The sequence below is a fragment of the Bathycoccus prasinos genome (assembly GCF_002220235.1).
Source record: "Bathycoccus prasinos genomic : Chromosome_12".
NCBI lineage: Eukaryota > Viridiplantae > Chlorophyta > Mamiellophyceae > Mamiellales > Bathycoccaceae > Bathycoccus > Bathycoccus prasinos.
Window position 1 is genome coordinate 664,480 of NC_023997.1, and position 19,128 is coordinate 683,607.

Here is a 19,128-nt window from a genome sequence, read left to right on the forward strand (position 1 = left end):
ACAAACGACTTACCAGACAAAAGAATCTCTACTAAGTCATACGATACGCTTTTTCGAAACTATTTGGTAATACACGCTAAGCAAATAAGCTAATATCATGGCATAGAGACTGTGATAGCTCGTTTGATTGCATTTGGCATAGTTTGCATGACAATAGGAACGTCCACCAGCTTTTTCGGCACTTTCACATCGCCGTAGCCTCTCAAAAATAGAATCTTCGAACCGTCATCAATCTCCTCTACTTTCGCTTCAATCGTACCAACGCTGACGAACGAGCCAGGGTCGTTCGGATTAGATTTCAAGAAATCCATCTCGAATCCAGTTTCAGTTTTATCTACTTTTTGCGGCAGGACAAACGGCATGTTCTGACCGCTCGTCGTTAGAGTCGTTGCCCACTGGAAAAGCGAAGATGAGAAAGTTTCGACGTTAATATCTGCAGGTAACTTCGCGGTTCCTAATTGAACGCTTTCTGCGCCTTCTAGATTTGATGACGACGCTTTGATTTTCGCCACCCTCGTGGCGTTATTAGATTTCCACCGTCTCGTTGGGTGGACTCGGCTTTCCGTCGTTAAGACTCTTGTTGTGCTCGCGAACATGGTGATACTACTACTAATAGTATTAGGGGATTAGTGAACGGTGTGTGACGTGGTGGTGTTGTGAAAATATTTTTTGCTTAAAAATGAACAAAACGCATGCTGGTTTTCAAACGTCTTTTCAACAACACACATTTCAAAAACGCATGAGCATGCGTGCTTAAAAATGTATTCTCGCCTTCCTCTTCTCCTTTACGTTCTTCTCTTAAAGATTGCCAGTCGGGTGAATGACGCCTCTTTTTCGCCACCACCACCATCGCAACAGCAACAGCAACAGCATCATCGTCAATATCGTCAGCAGCAGCGAGTGAAAAACGCCCCCTTTTTTCCATGCCAAGACCAAAATCTTGACCTTTTCGTCGACGAGATACAATACGAACAGACGAATATAGCGCACGATTTCAGCGTCTTTAGGGCATTATTGTTAGCAACGAAGGGTTTGACTTGTGACGGAAGAGGTCAATCGTATCGGACGATTTTTGCGCCGACAAATCGAGCGTTTGAACGATACGCGTTGAGACATGCGTGTGGGATTTCAACCGTATTTGAGGACGATATGCTCTTGTGCGAGATGGCCAAGCGGCATCGTTTCGAAAGAAGAATACACTCTAAGGATTTCATCGATGGACGTTCGTTTGAGGAATGGGAAGATGGGCATCGAAAGAGAGCTGACGTTCGCGTAGTCAATCGTGAAAGTAAAAAGAGGGAAATTTACGTAACAAACGCGAAAGTGATATCATCGTATCCGACGTGCAACGATTCCGTGACGGTGCACGCGATCGATGACCTAATCATCGATTTATTCAATGCGCAGGATTTGCTCGCAACGCAGAGACTACCATCATTGTATGACTTTCTCGAAAATAGTGCGTTCGCAGAAGATGTTTCTGTTACGCTGGAAGCATTATATGTCGCTTTCGGGAACGTGAAGATCTTTCAGAACGCCGGCTCGGCGAGGACCATGTTAATACCAACGAACGAGGCTTGGAGAAAACTGTTTGCGGAAACATCTCTCACAAAATCGATGCTTTTCAAAGACGAATCTAATCAAGATCAGTTAAAGAATATAGTGTTGAGGTTTCTCGTTTCATCTTTTCAGCAGTTGAAAGCGAGTTCCGGAGCCATGATGTCGTTCGCTCAAAGTTACGGCGGAGATGATTTTATACTCGTGGAAGACATCCGTACCGCAGATGGCTTATTAATGATCGTTTCGCGCCTCCCTCTCATAGAAATGCGCGTAGAAAAGAGTCCGGCGTCGAAATTCTTCGACCCGGTGTTTCTGTTACAAAAGAACGCCAGAGTCTCTTTGTATACAAATTTGTTGCGAAGCGAAAGTCAAATTATTGACTTTCTTCAGCAGGAACTTCCGGCCATTTCCTCATCAAATACGAATAGCGGCGACAAGACGAGATCCGTCATTGGTGTTCTGGTACCCACAAATGCGGCGTTTCGGGGCGCGCTAAGATACTTGAACGTTCAAAATTTGCTCACGCCTTTGAATATATTCAACGCTACGGATGACGAGAGAGCTCTATTGAAACTCATCACGCAGCAAATCATCACGTACAACACGTTTCGGATTTTAGAACCAGACGCGATGGCGCTCGAATCTGCCGCCAAAGACGCGACGGCTGAAGTTAATTTTGAATTATTGGATAGTTACCTCTCATATCCAGTGCTCAGACGACCTGGGAACGTGTTTGTGGGAAATCCGATTGCAAAGAAACTGAAAGTAACGAAACGAAAGGGTGAAAACATTATGAAAGTGCGCGGTTTGCTGAATTCTGCTTCAGTTTTACAAATCATATCGTCAAATAATGGCATATTGATGGTAACGGATGAACTATTGAGTCCACCGACGGCAGAGTTGGGTTTGAGTTTATCAGACAGGCTCGAGAGAATCCCGTTTGCCTTCGTATATCGAAACCTGCTGGCTTATTTGGGACTATTTCCGGAGCTGCGATCGGGATGGAGTGATGTCATAGTACTCATGGCTCACGATTTGCCTATGATTTCCACCTTATCGGGTGTTGACATGAATATTACAATAACGTCTAATGCAACGAATGGAGTGAACACAACGTCGTCATTATTTATTGATAATGAAGATGACAACATGGTCGACGAAGTGCTGTACGATATAATCATGCGTAATATTTGGTTCAACCATCTTCAAAGAGACGCGGATTTGTACCACGAATCCTACGTTTCTCTAGATGCGCACAACTTGGACGAAAACGTAAACTGTTTTCAAACTCTGAACGATGCAACAGGAAGCGACACGTGCAATCGATTTAACAGGGAGGACGTATTTGATACCGATTCCGAAAATGTTGAGAGAAAGGTTTACGTAGAAGTTCTCGAACAAGACAATACAACTCAGATGCGGCAGATTATCGGGGATCAGCAACTAGCGCTCAACGGAGAAGTCAAAATTATATCCTCTTTACTTATCCCGAACTTCAACAAAAAATGCACAAGATTGCCTGATTTTTCGATAAATATTACGGACGACCATGCACTGAGTCATACCATTGTAATCGATGAGTTGCACGAGAAAGTGAAAAAGCGCTTCTCTGTGGAAACTGTCATCAAAACTTTCAAGCGTCAAGTATCAGTAAATTCGTCACAAACCAACGTCACGAGCAACGGTACTTCATCAGATGAGGTGGCAGACGTTTTCGCGTGCAATCCTTGGTGTTTAGGCCCAACCACTTGGATCTTTTGTAAGCCGTGCACAGGCGAACAGTTTCAAGTTATATTTTCAATTGGAGGCTTCGCACCGTATCAAAATGGGGGAGGAGCGATGATACTCGCCGTGAGCGATACAAACGAGTTATTTTTTGGCGTTTCACCGTACGTCGAAAATTTCTCGTTGAAGACACAGGATTCTGGTGGTGGCTTGAGACTCATAGATGCGCGAGTCAAAGCAATTGGCGTATCCATGCCTCGAGAGAAACCTATTCGAGTTCTTGCCACTTATGATGGATACGCAAATATAACAAAAATATACGTAAACGGTAAATTTCGAGGCGTTTCAAGTTTAAACGGCTACCAGTTTGAACCATTCGTCAACGACGACGTGCCTCCATCAATTCGAATAGGGACGTTAGGGGTGACAACAAACAACGCATCATCAGTTTCTGATAAAACACCAGCTTTATTGAAACTGTTTCCTCGACTGCAAAGCACGTATGACAACGACGTGACGAATACATATTTAGACTACGCAGGAGACATTGATGCCGTAAATGTCTGGTTTGACCACGTCAAATATCCATCCACTTGTTATAATACGTAGTTCACTACACGAGTTCAAAACTTCGCACGCACTCTCGCAGTTCCTTCCTGACTTTCTTCCACGACGACAAACTCGCCGTGGCTCTCACGGTCACCTCCACCTTTTCGTTTATGACGAATAACGAAATCAACTCCACGGCAGCGCCGAATCTTCCCGCTGTCCCTCCTCCTACCTCGGTTTCAATCTCCCACGCTTCTCCGATACCTTGTTTTGTATATTTTTCCTTGCGTTTTGTTCTTTGATTCTTTGCAGAAAGTGCCATCTGTTTCGCTTTCGTATCTAATGAGTCGTAAGCGTCCTTCAAAGTTCTTTGATTGGACGGCAAAGTATTTATGAATATTGCTAGCGTACTCGCTTCATCCCTCGGATCTTTAAACGAACAATCGACTCCGACCACTCGCGCGGAATTGACATCTGTTAAAGCCGCGAACCGCTCCGGAAACTCTATTCGGTAGTTCACTCCTGACTTTTCTTTTAATATAGACTCGTCGTCCGACCAAACTTTTCTCGATTCTTTCTTCCGAATCTGGGAACTGTCATACGCGTATCCTTCCGGAGCATCTATCAAGACCACGTCACCCGCATCTGCTGCTACTGCTGCACCGCTGATGGTGATAAGAATAGCAGCAGCTCCGAGAGTCTGCGCGAGCAGCACTTCTCTTCTCCGTTTGATGAGTACTTGTTTTCCTACTTCTATAGATAATAATGCGTACATTGCGCTTTTTTGTATCCTCCTTGATGTCTTTTGCATCTTCTTCTTCCAAGCCCCCGAGAAGCGAGGAAAAAGACCGTGGTCGTTTACGTTCGCTCTTCTCGTTCTCGTCGATGTTTGAAATGATATCATCGAACAAAAAGTACTCATCATTCTACGTTCTCCCTTCTTCTCTCTCTTCTTCTCTCTCTTATTGTAATGTGTGCATTTGATGTGAAGTCCAACAAAACAGAAGAAAAAAGAACGAAAAAAAGATATCTTTCCTCTTCTGTTTTGTTCGTGCGTGAATAATCCCAACCACACTCGATCTTCATATACTCGGTGGTGCAGACATAAACACACACACACACACACACACACACACACACAAGTAAGAGTAAACGGAAGGATGAACGCCACGCCGATGTTCCTTTCTTCCTCCTCGATGGCCTTCGCCACGTCCACTCGATGTAATACTAATAGTAATACGAATGAAAATAACCGATCGAGGACGACGACGACGATGATGAAGCCGTCCCCCACGCAACAACAAAGAAATAAAAACCGGGCATCTGTAGCAGCATTAACGACGAGAAACGAAGATAGAATGATCACGAACACGACGCGACAACTAAAGAATAAAAGAGGCTCTGCGCTGCAAACATCCGCTGCGCTTCCCGATGCTCTTCACTCGGCAGCAACTCTCTCGGAAATCTCCGCCTTGGAAGGCAACATTCAAGGCTTTTACTTGGGAACGCTGTTGTTAATTTTAGGATTTTCCGGATTCATCGTCGTTCGACAGGTGTTTATTCGAAGAGAGTTGGACGATCAAGCGAAAAAGACCGGGGAACGCATTCGCGCCGGGAACGCGTCCTCGGACGACTACTTTGAAATGGGTTCCATCATGTTGAGAAAGAAAGTGTACACGCAAGCGATTCGAAACTTACAACTGGCAGCGGAGAACTGGGAAGGCGATGAGGAGGATTTGGCGCAAGTGCACAACGCGTTAGGGTTCGGATACGCAGAGATGGAGAAGTACGAAGACGCGATTAAGGAATTTAAGTTGGCGAGTCAGTTACAGCCGGGGTACGTGACCGTGTGGAACAATTTGGGCGACGCGTACGAAAAATTGAAGATGCAAAAAGAAGCGGTTAAATGTTACGAGGAAGCTTTAGTGTTAGCGCCGGGGAACTCGGTCGCGACCATGCGGTTGAAGAACATGAGAGAGCGAGCAGAGCGATTAGGATTGACTATTGAATAAAAATGAATTGATTATTATTAAACTTCTTCAATTATTTTGCTACTCTACACTTTTCGTTAACTCAAGTTTCCCATTTGTTGTTGTTGCGCGTTGTATTGGTCCGCTTTCGCTCTCATTTCCTCTTCCATTCTTTCCCTCGCCGCGTCTTGCTCCCGTTTCTTCAATCTCGCCTTCTTATTCTGAAACCAATTATACACGTTGCACTCTTGAATGGGGCCGAGCGCGCTCAACTCTTCCGTCACTTGTTTCAAATTTTCTCTCTGCGGCGTCGTCGTATCAATCGCGAAGAGCTGTTCTAAACGTTCAAACTGTGCCGTCGTCGGTTGCCATCGAACTTTCCCGGGAACGGAATACACTCCAGTGTTGGAGAATATCGAGGCTGGTGTTTTTCGCTCTTTGTGCGGTTTCTCTTTCTTCGGTTGTTTCTCTCGGGGGTAAGCGGAAGACGCGTGCGTCGCGTGACGGTCGTACTCTCCTCGCGCGCTCATTTGCAAGTCTCTTAATGCAGCTTCGTGGGTCAATTGCAACAGCTGTTGACAAATGTGCGCGTAGGAGGCTATTTGTTGCCTCAATGCGTACTTTTGTTGTTCCGTCATGTGTAGGGCAGCGTTTCTGGGGAGGTCCGGTACGTTGGCGAGTATTTTCGGACCTTCTTTCGGGTCGTACTTCTCTCTTTCTTCTTCTTCTTCTTGTTCTTTTTCTTCTTTTTCTTCTTGTTCGTTTTTTTCTCCTCCCGCATCCTCCTCCTCCTCATCGGCAGCAGCTCCGTCGTCAATCTCGGCAGCAGCAGCACTAGGAGGAGCAGCAGGGGCGGTGGTGGTGATGATGATGTTGTCGTTTGCTTCTTTCATTTCTACGTCGTCGTCGTTTTTATTCTTCTCAGCAGCATCGGCCGCGGTGGTAATTGTGGTGTCAACAGCACCTTCTTGCGCCGCTGCTTGTGGTGGTTGCTCTGCGAGTGATGACATCGCGTGGTGAAACGTTTCTCTCGTCTTCCAAACTCTTTTCAAATTGTGAGGGCGATGATGAATGCTGATGAGATGTTTTTGGGACGAATTTTCTGCTCGATGATTTTTGTGAAAAACTGAAATTAGAGTTAGTGTCCTGGGATCAGGGTATAGACCATCACTCCAGAGAAAAGAGAAAAGGTCGTTGGAAAAACAGTTATAGAAAAGTCTCTCTTCTCGGTGCGACGTTTCGGGAAAAGTCCGACGCGCGCGCACTCTAAAGAAAACATCAGTATACACACACACACACGCGCGCACACACGTACACATCGAAGTTTCCGCGAGAGAGGTAGAAAACGCGATCTCGAACGAGTGTGAGACTGGAGAGTTACACACACACACATAAGAGAGAAAGGAAGAGACTGACACCGCGCGCGCGCTCTCGTTTAAAACCATTAATCCGCAAAAAACAAAGTGAACACTACGCTCTTGTTTAGAAGAGAGAGAGAGAGAGGTACAAAATGTTCGCGATCGTGGTCGCCGCTTCTGGTTTGCTCTTGCACCGGATGAAACAGAGATCAGAACAAGCGTCAGATACGTTTGATCCAGACGCCGTGCACGACGCAACCATCGTTTCCGAGATGGTACGAGTTGGGAGCATGAAATCTATCTCCTCTTCTCAAAATTTGTCTTCTCTTTTGAACACCTCTTCGTCTTCCTCTTCTCTGACGAGTAGCAGCGATACGATGAGCGACGATACAATACTAGAAGAAGAAGAAGAAGAACCTGAAGTGCGATGCAGATTTTGCTTCCAAGACGAACTGTGCGGGGATCTCATCGCCCCGTGCGCGTGCACTGGAAGCCAAGAATACGTGCACTTGAAGTGTTTGCGGATGTGGCAGAAGGTGTCTTTGCGCTCGAACGGGTGCGCCGAGAAGAATTGCAGGGTGTGTAAGCACAAGTACATCTTACCGTACATTCCTTTGAAACGACGAGTCTCGTTTTACTTCTCGTTAAAAGCGAAGGATCGATTGAACGAGTATACCAAGGCGTGGTGTGACGTCGTCGCGACTGCAGTCATGCAGGCGCGCCTGCAATCTGTGATTTCCCCGCTTCACATCGTTCGCCGGTCAAACTCACTCGCTGAATTAGCGGTTCTCATGGCCATGTCTGAACTCCGCATTTTTGCAAAGCGAGCGGAAACAAACGCACCGATTAGCGCGGTACCTTCTGCTCCGTCTTCTTCTCCGAAAATCTTCGGCGGAGAGAAGATCAAGAAAGGAGTAAAACTTCTCGGGTGGGGGTACACGACGTTAAATCTGTTCGTCAAATTTCATCACGCCGTGAACAGATAAATAAAGAAAAGCGAGGGTTGTATAATGTACTAGAGTAAAATTGTTGTAATACTAATATACGAATGTGTAATAACTTATGCATGATGAGAAAAACAGAATTTACATTGAAAACGCGCCGCCTAATTTCGCAGTTTCTAAGGCTTTTTCCATCATAGAAGGCGGGCGTCTCGGCGGCGGATACGGACCGACTCTCATTTTCTTCTCTAATTGACCAAGTTTTTCTCGCAGAATCGCCGCCAACGCACTCAAGACGCCACACAAATACGCCGGTTTCAAACCACTCGCACTAGCTGATACCCACGCCGTCGACGAAGATATGCACGCGGCGACAAATGCCGTCGTCACCGCCAACGCAACTAATGAAAACACGCGCAAAAACTTGCGGAAGATGACAATCTTCGCCAACGCTTGGGCGCACGATTTACAGTTCTTCGTATGCGCGTGGTATCTGTCCAACAAAGCCTCTCTCGTCTCTTCTTGCGGTGGTAACTTTGTGCTCATACCTTCAGGCCAAGACGGACCACCGTTGGCAACGTCCACAATCCAGTTTCTAAACGCGTTCACGTACACGTCCGCCGAGGACGGCATGTAACACGCCTTGGCGTACTTTTCATTCTTCACAGTTCTCGAAATTTCAATCAAACGTTCTTGTTTATGCAAGAAGATTTGATCGTCTTCCAAGATTGCGTTTTGATTCGTGTGCGTGTACCATTTCGGGAACAAACCGAACAGCTTTCTCGGCAACGCAGCTTTAAAAATAAATGGAAATCGAGCGATTAAACGACACTTTCCCGGCGCGATGGGAACGGCGTACACAACCGTCAAGGTTGTAAACTGGTCCGTTCGGAGCGTGTGCCGCATCAACGCCGGCGCTTGAAACTCCGTGTATTGCGTGCCATACTTTCCTTTTCGTGGTCCTTCCTTCCACTCGCCGGTGAAACCGTTTCGTGAAACTTTCTTATCCTCCGTGGTGAGTTCTAACACCACCGGCGTAGCGTTTTCGCGCTTACCGACCGAGTTATGGTGCGTAAACGGAACGTGTGAAACGTCCATCACGTTTTCTAACAAAGTCGAATAGTCCATCGGCAAATCTCGAAAGACGTCTTGATACACGCACATCGGGTCGTCGAGTTCTGGAATCAACGGTAAAGGTGGTAAATCGTCCACCGTTTTCGTCCCGTCAATTTTCGTCGGGTAGCACCACAAAACGCCTTGCGCGACTTTCGTGTAATACGGCGTCGCGCACGCGCGCGGCGAATTCAGCGCGGTATCCACCGCCGGACCTTCGCTCCCAAGTTGTGGAATAGACGTGCACTTCCCGCTCTTCCCTTCAAACGTCCATCCGTGGTAACCACACTCGATTTCCCCTTTATCGTTGATGCGTCCTTCGGAGAGCGGCGCCAATCTGTGCGGGCACATATCCGCCACGCACGAATACTCCGGAGCATCATCGCTCGCACCACTCTTTTTGTTCTTCCAAAATACCAAAGGCGTGCCTAATAAGGTGAACGCATACGGCGCGTCGTCTTCCAAATCGCACTCGAATGCAATCGGGTACCACTGCGAGTGCCAGTCGAAAGGCTCCGTGCCTTTGGTTTCCAAGGAAGGAAGAGACTCGTCCACGTCTAAAACCGCACCTCTCGTTTTCGTGTTCCGCGCGCTTTTTATGCTCTTGCTTTTTATCTTCATCATCGTTACTAAAGAAGAATTGGAAGAAGAAGATGAAGACAACGAGATGTGTCCTCTGTGTTGTTGATGGCTGTTGATGTTCCTTTTGATTTTCGCCGCCGTCGTCGTCTTTTTTGGTGACGTTGCATTTCCACTTCTCGTCACTCTCTTCTTCTTCAATAAAAGATGAGAGGAAGAAGACGCGACGATGGAAGACGCGAACGACATCGACGCGGAAGATGAGTGCATCGCGCGAATGATTCGAAGGTTTTAATACTGCTTATCTTCTGATGTAAAGAAAAGATGATTGTATGATAAAAAGCAAAGCGCGAGTACGAAGTCTGTAATGTGGATTGTTTTTTGTGCCGTGTTTTGGATATACTTCTTTTCTGTCTGTCTAATTCTCTCTCTCTAAAACGAGTACAAGAGTACATATTCTCTCTCTATCTTGTATTTAACGTCTCATGCCTCGACCACCGCCTCGACCGCCTCTGCCTCCTCCTCGCCCGCCACCACCACCGCCTTGAGCATCTTCGCTTCTCGGGTTTCGCACGGTTTCATCGATGGAAAGAATCAAACACGTGGCCTCGCACGCCGCGGCGATGGCGTTGCACTTGACCAAAGCCGGTTCCCAAATAAAGTTCGCAAAGGTATCTAAAATCCCGCCCGAGTTGACATCGACGCCGAAATTCAAGCCTTCGTGGTTTGGAGAGGCGTGTTTTTGCCGAAGTTTATTCAAAACGTCCGTGGCGTCGCACCCAGAGTTGTCGCACAACTGTCTCGGGATGACTTCTAAAGCGCGAGCAAACGCGTGAATAAACAGTTGCGATTTTCCTTCGACAGTTCGCGCGTACTCTTTTAAACATTTACTCAACTCCATATCAATGGCACCGCCACCAGGTACTACAGCCGCGTTTTTCGTCGCGCGACGGACGATTTCAATGGCGTCGTTTAAACTTCTCGCCGCTTCCTCGATGAATTGCTCGGCGCCGCCTCGTAAAACTAAAGTGCACGTCTTCGCTTCCGTGCATCCACGGAAAACGTTAAAGCGTTCGGAACCGACTTGAATTTCTTCAAAGATATCGCACGTACCTAATTGCTCATCGTTCAAATCGTTCACAGTCGTTTGCACTGCCGCACCAGTTGCTCGCGTGCATCTGTCCAAATCCGCCTGTTCGACTCTCCCGGCACAAAACAAGCCTCGATCGGCAAAGTATTGCGTAGCTAAATCACCAATGGCTAATCGAGATAGCACAACGTTCGCGCCCGACTGAACGCACTTCTCGAGCTTATCGTAGATGATGTTCCATTCGGCATCGACAATTTCTTGGTACTTGGACGGGTCGCTCAATCGCACTTCGGCGTTGTCTTTTTCCGATTTCAACTCCAACTCCAAATTTAACGCTAAAATCTTCGGTTTGACCATTTTCTTCGTCATTTGCTCGAAACCGGCGTACGAAAACGTTTTCTTAAACGCCACTCCATCGACGAGAAAGGAGTCTCGCATGCTCGCGCCTAAAACTTTCTTCACGCCAATCATTTTTGGGTCTAACAAGTCTTGGTCCAAGTGGCCGACGGCGTCGACGACCATCTTGGCGAAAAATTCCTTCTCGCCACCGACGAGTTTCGAGGACAACGTCGTCATCGCGCACTTTTTCAACATCTCTTCTTTCTCTTCTTTTGAGTTTCCTTCGATGGAAACCGAAACTTCTTTGACTTTTTGGACGGCGAGTTCGCTCGCTTTACGAAACGCGCGAATGATATTCATCGGATGCACGCCATCCTCAATGAACGGTTTCGCTTCTCTCAAAAACTCTCCGCATAACAAAACAACCGTAGTGGTGCCGTCGCCAACTTCTGCATCTTGCGATCGAGCGATGTCCACCAAAGTTTTCACCGCCGGATGGACTATTTCTAACAACTTCATGATCGTCGCCCCGTCGTTGGTAATCGTCGTCACGCCTCGGTTATCGACGACTAATTTATCTAATCCTCGAGGACCTAAGGTTGTTCGAATGGTATCCACGATGGCCATGCACGCGTTGATGTTTGAAATCAATTGGCCTTTGCCCTGTGAAGTGTCCGTGCCTTCTTTTAACAAAACGATTTGCGGCTCTGTTTTATTTTTCAAACAACAACAAAAGAAGAAGAAGAAGATTTATGATGAGTACAACACACAGAAAGAAGAGAACAAGTGTATGTAGGAGAACAAATGAGAATAGACGACGAGGAGAGGACGATACGATGGAATTTTCGGTGGACGCGCAGAGTGCAAACGTCGTCGTCGTCGTCGTCGAATCTCCCTCATCATCATCGGCGCTTTTCTGTCCCGGTCGTCATCGTTGACCAAACAACACAAAAAATTAGAGATGAAGAAAAAAAGAGAACACAACAAACACTTGCTACTATTAGTACTTACGGATCAATCGCCCGTCGGGCATTTGCATGAGCGTCGTCATCTTATCGTCGACGTCGTTCAAAGATCTGTTGTTGTTGTTTGATCTAAAGGTGTTTGATCTTTTTTTTTGTGGAAGCGGCGCGTTGTTCAACAAAAGAAGAGAGAAGAAGAACTCTTTTCGTTGAAAAATTCGTTCTTTGATTTTTTGTTTGTTTTGCGTTCTTTTCGTTTTCTTCATAAATGCAATCTTGGCTTCTTTCAAAGCCTTGACTGCAACTGCTTTTTTATTACGAGCGGTTTCCCTGAGAAAGTCACTCGCTTTCTTTTCGACGGCGACACTCGAATACTTACCGGTCTGTTCGTCTCGTCTTCTCTCCTTCACAACCACCATCACCTCGTAAAGCAAGCTGATGTCACCGTCGACAATGTCTTTGTAAATTTTCTCTGTGGACGATGTAGCAGCTAACTTCTTCATTTTCCTGATCGAATGAGACACGAATACATCTAGAATGGTGCCACACTTTGCGGCTCGTAATTTGTTTTCACTCAGAGTCCTTCTTTTAGTGGCTAGTTTAACGAGAGTATTCGTTCGCTTCTTCGTTTTCCAGTCGCAATTCATCCCGTCGGTGTTTGAAACAAATAATGAGATACGAAAAGAAAAGACTGTTGCGGCGACGAAGAGAGGGAAGAGAAAGAGAGGGCAACACGAGTGCGGCGTTTGCGGAGTTTTTTTCTTTCTCATCACGCAGAAAATCCTTAAAAACAACAACAACAAAAAACACAATTCCTTTAAAAACATTTACTCTCGCATCCGCGCGCGGATGCGAGTAGTAAATGGAAACGAATAGCACTACGTGTGCATCTAAAAGAAAGATTGATGCAAAATAACGATATTCAAATCGTCGTTTGCACACTAGAAGAGATGTTGTTGATGAGCTGTTGATATCCCAAAAGCACATTTTCGATTAAAAATCGAATCGTTATATATCGGCGAGTACATCGATCGTCGTGTCGTTACTCGACAAGGTGGAGTCAAGTAGAGAGTCGACGCGACGATAATCGATAGAGAACAAGGAATTTCAATCAAAGACTCGTCTTCTTTTATAAATGGATTACTATGCATCATCGAAGAAGAAGAAGAAGAAGAAGAACGAGGACGGCGTGAGTTTATGATTCATGTGGTGAAAGTTATCGAAGAAGAAGAAGAAGAAGAAGAACGAGGACGGCGTGAGTTTATGATTCATGTGGTGAAAGTTATCGTACTCATCGTAGTTAAAAAAAAAACATTTCTGTTCTGTTCTGGTTATAGTATCGTATTGTATCGTATCGTATCGTTTGTTGCTCCGCGTTCTTCATAAAGTTGTGACAGTTTTTCAATTCTGTTCAATTTCGACCTTGAAATAGTTCTCTGCAGCAATCAGACAGTCATAACAAATGTGCCCATCTACCCTTTGAAAAGATTTGAAATCCGTGACGCAAGATTCCTCGTGGAGCTTGTTCTCAAAGTAGGAACGAAGAATAACACGGAAAGCTTCTATCGTTACTTCATTCCCACCACGTGCGCTTTCTTGCAACCTTTTGGTTTGGTTCCACAAATAATCGTGAGAGAAAAACAACAAGTATGAGTAACTCCCATCTCTCACGACGGTTCGGCCGTTACACAACGGGCACCATTCTTTCTCGTCGAAGAATTTAATACCTGGAAACTTCCCGGCTTCGGCTTCCCAATTGTTTTTTTGCACGTGAAATCTCTCTCTTGTCTCCTTCTTCTTCTTCGTCTCCTTCTTCTTCTCCAACTTATCCGCCAGAGAGTACGTACCGTCTCTGTTTCGTTTGAAGTTAATTTCGTCTCTCTCCATTGCCTTCCTAATCGTAGAACGATCCATTTTCGTCTTCTTCCCGTTCTTCGTTTCCCCTTCTAAACTCAACTGACTCGCAAACTCCTCAATTGTGGTAGGAGTCATGCTCTTTATTCCTACCGCCTTCCCCGCCAGGAGCACAACCAACGCGACGTAAGCACCGCTTCCTACTGTAAAGTTGAACTCGATCGCTTTCTTCTTTGCGTTCGCGAGAACCTTGTTGTCGTTGATTTTCTTCACAGCGGATTCAATCTCTTCCATCCTTCCTTCCTTCATTGTCTTATTCTCCAACTTCTCCAACTTATCCGCCAGAGAGTACGTACCGTCTCTGTTTCGTTTGAAGTTAATTTCGTCTCTCTCCATTGCCTTCGAAATCGTATGACGATCCATTTTCGTCTTCTTCCCGTTCTTCGTTTCCCCTTCTAAACTCAACTGACTCGCAAACTCCTCAATTGTGGTAGGAGTCATGCTCTTTATTCCTACCGCCTTCCCCGCCAGGAGCACAACCAACGCGACGTAAGCACCACTTCCTTCTCTAAAGTTGTTCTCGTTCGCTTTCTTCTTTGCGTTCGCGAGAACCTTGTTGTCGTTGATTTTCTTCACAGCGGATTCAAACTCTTTCTTCTTGATCTCTGCTCTCTTTCTTTTTTTGTTGTTCTCACCGTTAGGTGCCGCGATGCGTTGCTTCTTCTTTGCGCGTTTATTCTCGCTTCCAGAGTCTTCCTCTTCATCATCACCATCCTCTTCTCCCTCGCTTTCAGAGTCTTCCTCTTCCTCTTCGTCCTCGTCCTCGTCATCTTCGTCTTCCTCTTCGTCCTCACTGGCTAAAGTCGTATTCGAAAGTGCCGCTCCACCAAAGCCTTCTTCATCATTAGCGTATCTAACGTTGCCTTTGTTTCTTCCACTCCTTAGAGCGGCAACGCCTGTTTGCACAAAATCAAACACGAAGAGAAAGAAAAAGTAAAGAAAAAAGGAATCGGACTCACTCAGACGACGAGCGAGAGAAAAAGAGAGAGAAAAGAAAGAGAGAATTTTCGAAATTCCGTCTGCGAAACGCGACGCGAACCGACAAACGCACGGAGAATATGCCGATTCAAGTCCAGTGGAGAAGAAGGCACGAAGGAAGCGAGAGAATGACAAGAAGAGCGCACCTGGAGGAGCCATCATCGACGTATACGTTTTCTTCTTTTCTAACGCGAAAAGTTTAATTCTTTTGTGACGAATTTTGATTTTTTTTTGTTTTGTTAACCTCGCACGCGTTGAATTAACTCTCTCTCTCGGTCCTAAAGAACAGCTCTTGATTATTAGTCACACGACGCACGGGAGAGCACGAAAAGGCCAGCAAGCAGTGAGTGTGAAGAGATGGCATCATCATCAGAAGCATCAAAAGCAGAAGTAAACGACGATACCGCCGTGACCACGACGAGTAGAAACAATAACAACAATCCCTTTGCACGAGAACAAGAAAAACGAGAAGGACATTTTGACGCGGAAGGAAAAAATGAATTGACAAAACCACCATCGTCGTCATCGCCTAAAAACTCTGATGGAAGAACAAACGACGACGGTGAGAAAGAAGAAGAAGAAGATAAAAAAGAAGAAGAACAAGAGAATAAAAGAGACGTTTCGGACATCTCCAGAATACGGTTTCGGAGGCAGAGTTCCGTGCACGACATCGGTCCCATAGAACTTTCGTCCACGAAAACGACCGTCTTGGACATCAAGGAAAAACTGAAACAGTTTGTCACGGAGGAAGAACAACGCGCGAAGAAAAACGAGGAAAAAAAAGACGGAGGAAAAACATCATCAATAACGAATAACTTAACGACGGACGATATAAAGATACTTTATTTAGGTAAAGTTCTAGACGGGTGCGACGATGCGACGTTGTTTCAGATCGGTATTCCCGCCGCCGGAATCACGACGATTATGCACGCGCACGTCGTCCCGCCAAACATGCGAAGGAGAAGTTCGGCGCAAAAGTTAGCCACGTTAGGGACAAAGTTATTGCTTAGCGGCGGAGAAGTCAATGGGAATGGTAACGCGCAACCTTCGTGTTGTTCGATACAGTAGTAGTTTTTTTATAGTCCACCTTTATTTTAGCAGATAAAACAACTTTGTATATATAAGTAGTAGCATTGAATTAAGCGTTGCAAGTTTACCAGTATTATTATTCTTCGCGCATATAATCATTTGATTAAAAAAAGAAAGTATCTAATACACGACACTTCCGCCGAAGATCTTCCATCCACCGTCAGAAGTTCGGCGCATTTCATATCGTGCTCTATATGTCGACTCGTACACATCGTCATCGTCCACTTTGGATCTATCCTTCAACACAGCCAACTCGGTCAATCTCGCTTCTACGATGGCTTCGTCTTCGTTGTAAATTTCAATCTTTTCAATCACCAGTTTATTCAACTCGTACTCCCAGCACCAGCCGTGAGAGGCGACATCTTCTGCTCTCAACGTCCATTGCCTCAACATCGGTCCGTCGAGAATATTGCTCAACGCGCGAGAATCGTGAGAGCTACCGAGCGCTTTTGCTTTGATTTGTTGCCATCTCTTCACGACCGACTCCGCAGTGCTTTCGTCCATAGGTTTCTTCACCGGTTTCGGAAGCGAGATCGAAGGGACTGAAATTTTTGGCATCTCAATCTTGGGAACTTCAATTTTCGGCACAGTTGGAAATTGTGGCGGCTTCAAACCACTGATACCACCACTACTATATTTGCTGTACTTGTCTTTCGTCGTCGTCTTGTAGTTGTTCTTATTGTTTGTGTTCTTTTTTGGCGCGGGCGTAGATTTCTTATTCACGTTTTTCTTTTCCGTGGCGCTTCTTTGCCACGAGGGCAATTGCACGTTTTGAAAAGCGCTCGAGTTGTTGCCAAAGAAGTTCATCGCGCTGAATACGATCGCCCCAGTAAAAGCCAATCGCGAGATCACGCCTACACGGTACTGGGTAACATCTTTCTTCAACGCGACTGGAACGTCATCGCTCGGGAAAAACGAACTCAACACGCTCGCAGAACCTTTTGTCAAAGCGCGCTTGGCCGCAGATCCCGCACCTTCAATCTTCGCAAACGCCGGAGAAAGTGCGTATCTGTCCACAAAACCAGTAACCTTCGGATTTGAGAACCACTGTTCCAAAGAAATCGGTGCAACGCGCGCCGAGTCTCTGAAAAGAGGAAACGCGACTTGCTGAATCCATTGATCGACTAAGGCGCACACGCCTTCGACGACGTCGCCAGACGGAGAATTCTCTCGAACGAAAGTTGCCATTTCCGAGTTGGAAGTTTCCTCCGAAGACAAACCTAAAAGCTTACACGCGGCTTCCGTTTTACCGAGCAACACTAAGCACACCGTGCGCTCGATGGTGACATCCCCAATTTCCGAAGTTTGGTTGGTATTCTTAGCAGCGATTTCAAGCTGTTCCAAGATGTCATCCGCATCCACGAGCAGCAACGGGTTGCCACTCATTAGACCGGCGACAATGTGCGAGATGGAAGCTCTGTACACTTCTTCCGGGTCAGCCGGGACATGATCTGGCGCTTCAACAAACATCGCGGCGTGCTCATACGCGGTTAAGAAGCGAGACGACTGCGCTTGTAAATCTGCTTTTGAAATCAACGCCGCGTCGTCGTTTTGAGCTTCGTTTTCATCGGCCCCTGGCTTCGCCCATAAACACTTTTTCAACGCCATTAAGCCGAGCTCGCGACCTCGCCTTTGGTCTAAAGGCACCGCGAGCAGTTCAAGCGCGACGCCAGGTAACGCGTCGTCGAGTTCCTTGTAGATTGCATCCTTCAAATCCGGAGCGAAAGATTTGGACTTGCCACCCGGCGCCTTCTCCAATGTTTTCAACGCCAGTTCTAGCATGTCGCTTCCTTCCACGTAACTTGGTCGTTTACCTAAGCTATATAAAGCTTCTTGCGCGTATTCGCACGTGGCCATAGAGGACGTTAACGCGACATCGCGCTTCCCGTTGCTGTTAACTGAATCCCCGCCTCTCCTATTTTTCGCCGTTAATATGGCATCCGCGTACTCTAAAACTTTTTGATTTTCGCCCGCTTCCAGCAACATCGCCAAAGCCGCCGGTGCTCGTTCAAAATCAATCGGAGTCAACACACCGTTTCGCAAATCTTCGTCGTGGTACGCTCGGGCTTCTTTATCGGATAAAACTGCCACGGCTTCCTCGATTAAACTTTCTCGGCTTTGACGCAACGTGTTCGAGTAGCCTTCAAAGACTTGCGCGTTTTTCATCGCCTCGGCGGCTTTGGGAATAGTCGCGCGCGTCGCACGCGCAGGAGATAAGTCCAAAATGCCGTAGTACGATATCGGCAAAAAGACGTGCGTGTTTTTCATCTCGTTCATAATAGAATCCTCTTCTTCAACCGGTGAGGACCTCTCCGCCGGAATCTCAAACACTTCTTTCTGCATCGGTAAATTAAACGAACTCATCGTTCCTGGTTCGTCGTCCATCTTCGCCTGCTGCTCTCGTTTATAATTCTCTCCTTCTTTTCCTCCTCCGGCTTCCTCCTTTTCCTTCTTCATGATGGCCACGCGCTCGGCGTAGGACAATATTTTTGGTTTTTCTTCGTTTGTTGCACTATTTGAAGCGGCAGCAGCATCTTCGACTTGTGCTGCTGGCGTGCTCCACGGCAACGGATCCTCCTCCGAAGGCACATCGTACTCTTTCGCGTCACCACTCTCATTACTTTCCTCATTCGCATCGCCGGCGTTAACCGCATCGTCGGCGGTCACTCGCAACTGTTGTCGTCGTCGCGCACTTTTGAAACGAAAACGACGATCAGTCGCAGGATTGATGGCGGGAGTTCGATTACAAAATTGCGACGAGGAAGACGTCCTCCTCCTTCCGGAGGTGGCGGCGGCAGATAAACTCGATCGATCCAGAAGACCAGAAGACGAAGAAGAAGACTGTTTCCTATGGTGGGATCCAATGCCACTCGCCGTCGTAGCAGCGGTAGTACGAGCAAACATTTGGATGATATTTTAAAACGTGTGTGATTTTTTGGCGCGAACTCGTGCACAAATTTT

The 19,128-nt window shown here is 46.5% G+C and overlaps 10 protein-coding genes across 10 annotated transcripts; 4 read left to right on the forward strand and 6 right to left on the reverse strand.

The window, feature by feature from the left end:
* Positions 1–95: 95 nt before the first annotated feature.
* On the reverse strand, positions 96–596 carry Bathy12g03600 (predicted protein; the record flags this gene model as incomplete). Its single annotated transcript, XM_007509876.1, has 1 exon — positions 96–596. One exon carries the CDS (start codon positions 594–596, stop codon positions 96–98), a length of 501 nt encoding a protein of 166 aa, XP_007509938.1.
* A 163-nt stretch (positions 597–759) lies between these two features.
* On the forward strand, positions 760–3,894 carry Bathy12g03610 (predicted protein; the record flags this gene model as incomplete). The annotated part of the gene is made up of 1 exon (XM_007509793.1): positions 760–3,894. The coding sequence occupies one exon, from the start codon at positions 760–762 to the stop codon at positions 3,892–3,894; it is 3,135 nt and encodes a 1,044-aa protein (XP_007509855.1).
* Positions 3,895–5,030: 1,136 nt separating this feature from the next.
* On the forward strand, positions 5,031–5,846 carry Bathy12g03620 (TPR repeat-containing protein; the record flags this gene model as incomplete). The annotated part of the gene is made up of 1 exon (XM_007509758.1): positions 5,031–5,846. One exon carries the CDS (start codon positions 5,031–5,033, stop codon positions 5,844–5,846), a length of 816 nt encoding a protein of 271 aa, XP_007509820.1.
* Positions 5,847–5,902: 56 nt separating this feature from the next.
* Bathy12g03630 (predicted protein) lies at positions 5,903–7,249 on the reverse strand (the record flags this gene model as incomplete). Its single annotated transcript, XM_007509647.1, has 1 exon — positions 5,903–7,249. One exon carries the CDS (start codon positions 7,247–7,249, stop codon positions 5,903–5,905), a length of 1,347 nt encoding a protein of 448 aa, XP_007509709.1.
* Positions 7,250–7,314: 65 nt separating this feature from the next.
* Bathy12g03640 (predicted protein) lies at positions 7,315–8,148 on the forward strand (the record flags this gene model as incomplete). Its single annotated transcript, XM_007509923.1, has 1 exon — positions 7,315–8,148. The coding sequence occupies one exon, from the start codon at positions 7,315–7,317 to the stop codon at positions 8,146–8,148; it is 834 nt and encodes a 277-aa protein (XP_007509985.1).
* Positions 8,149–8,247: 99 nt separating this feature from the next.
* Bathy12g03650 (cell death suppressor protein Lls1-like) lies at positions 8,248–10,044 on the reverse strand (the record flags this gene model as incomplete). The annotated part of the gene is made up of 1 exon (XM_007509722.1): positions 8,248–10,044. The coding sequence occupies one exon, from the start codon at positions 10,042–10,044 to the stop codon at positions 8,248–8,250; it is 1,797 nt and encodes a 598-aa protein (XP_007509784.1).
* Positions 10,045–10,270: 226 nt separating this feature from the next.
* Bathy12g03660 (predicted protein) lies at positions 10,271–12,833 on the reverse strand (the record flags this gene model as incomplete). Its single annotated transcript, XM_007509897.1, has 2 exons — positions 10,271–11,931; positions 12,236–12,833. The coding sequence occupies 2 exons, from the start codon at positions 12,831–12,833 to the stop codon at positions 10,271–10,273; spliced, it is 2,259 nt and encodes a 752-aa protein (XP_007509959.1).
* A 754-nt stretch (positions 12,834–13,587) lies between these two features.
* Bathy12g03670 (unknown protein) lies at positions 13,588–15,237 on the reverse strand (the record flags this gene model as incomplete). Its single annotated transcript, XM_007509931.1, has 2 exons — positions 13,588–14,996; positions 15,225–15,237. 2 exons carry the CDS (start codon positions 15,235–15,237, stop codon positions 13,588–13,590), a joined length of 1,422 nt encoding a protein of 473 aa, XP_007509993.1.
* Positions 15,238–15,435: 198 nt separating this feature from the next.
* Bathy12g03680 (unknown protein) lies at positions 15,436–16,146 on the forward strand (the record flags this gene model as incomplete). Its single annotated transcript, XM_007509702.1, has 1 exon — positions 15,436–16,146. One exon carries the CDS (start codon positions 15,436–15,438, stop codon positions 16,144–16,146), a length of 711 nt encoding a protein of 236 aa, XP_007509764.1.
* A 141-nt stretch (positions 16,147–16,287) lies between these two features.
* Positions 16,288–19,071, reverse strand: Bathy12g03690 (predicted protein; the record flags this gene model as incomplete). Its single annotated transcript, XM_007509737.1, has 1 exon — positions 16,288–19,071. One exon carries the CDS (start codon positions 19,069–19,071, stop codon positions 16,288–16,290), a length of 2,784 nt encoding a protein of 927 aa, XP_007509799.1.
* Positions 19,072–19,128: the final 57 nt, after the last annotated feature.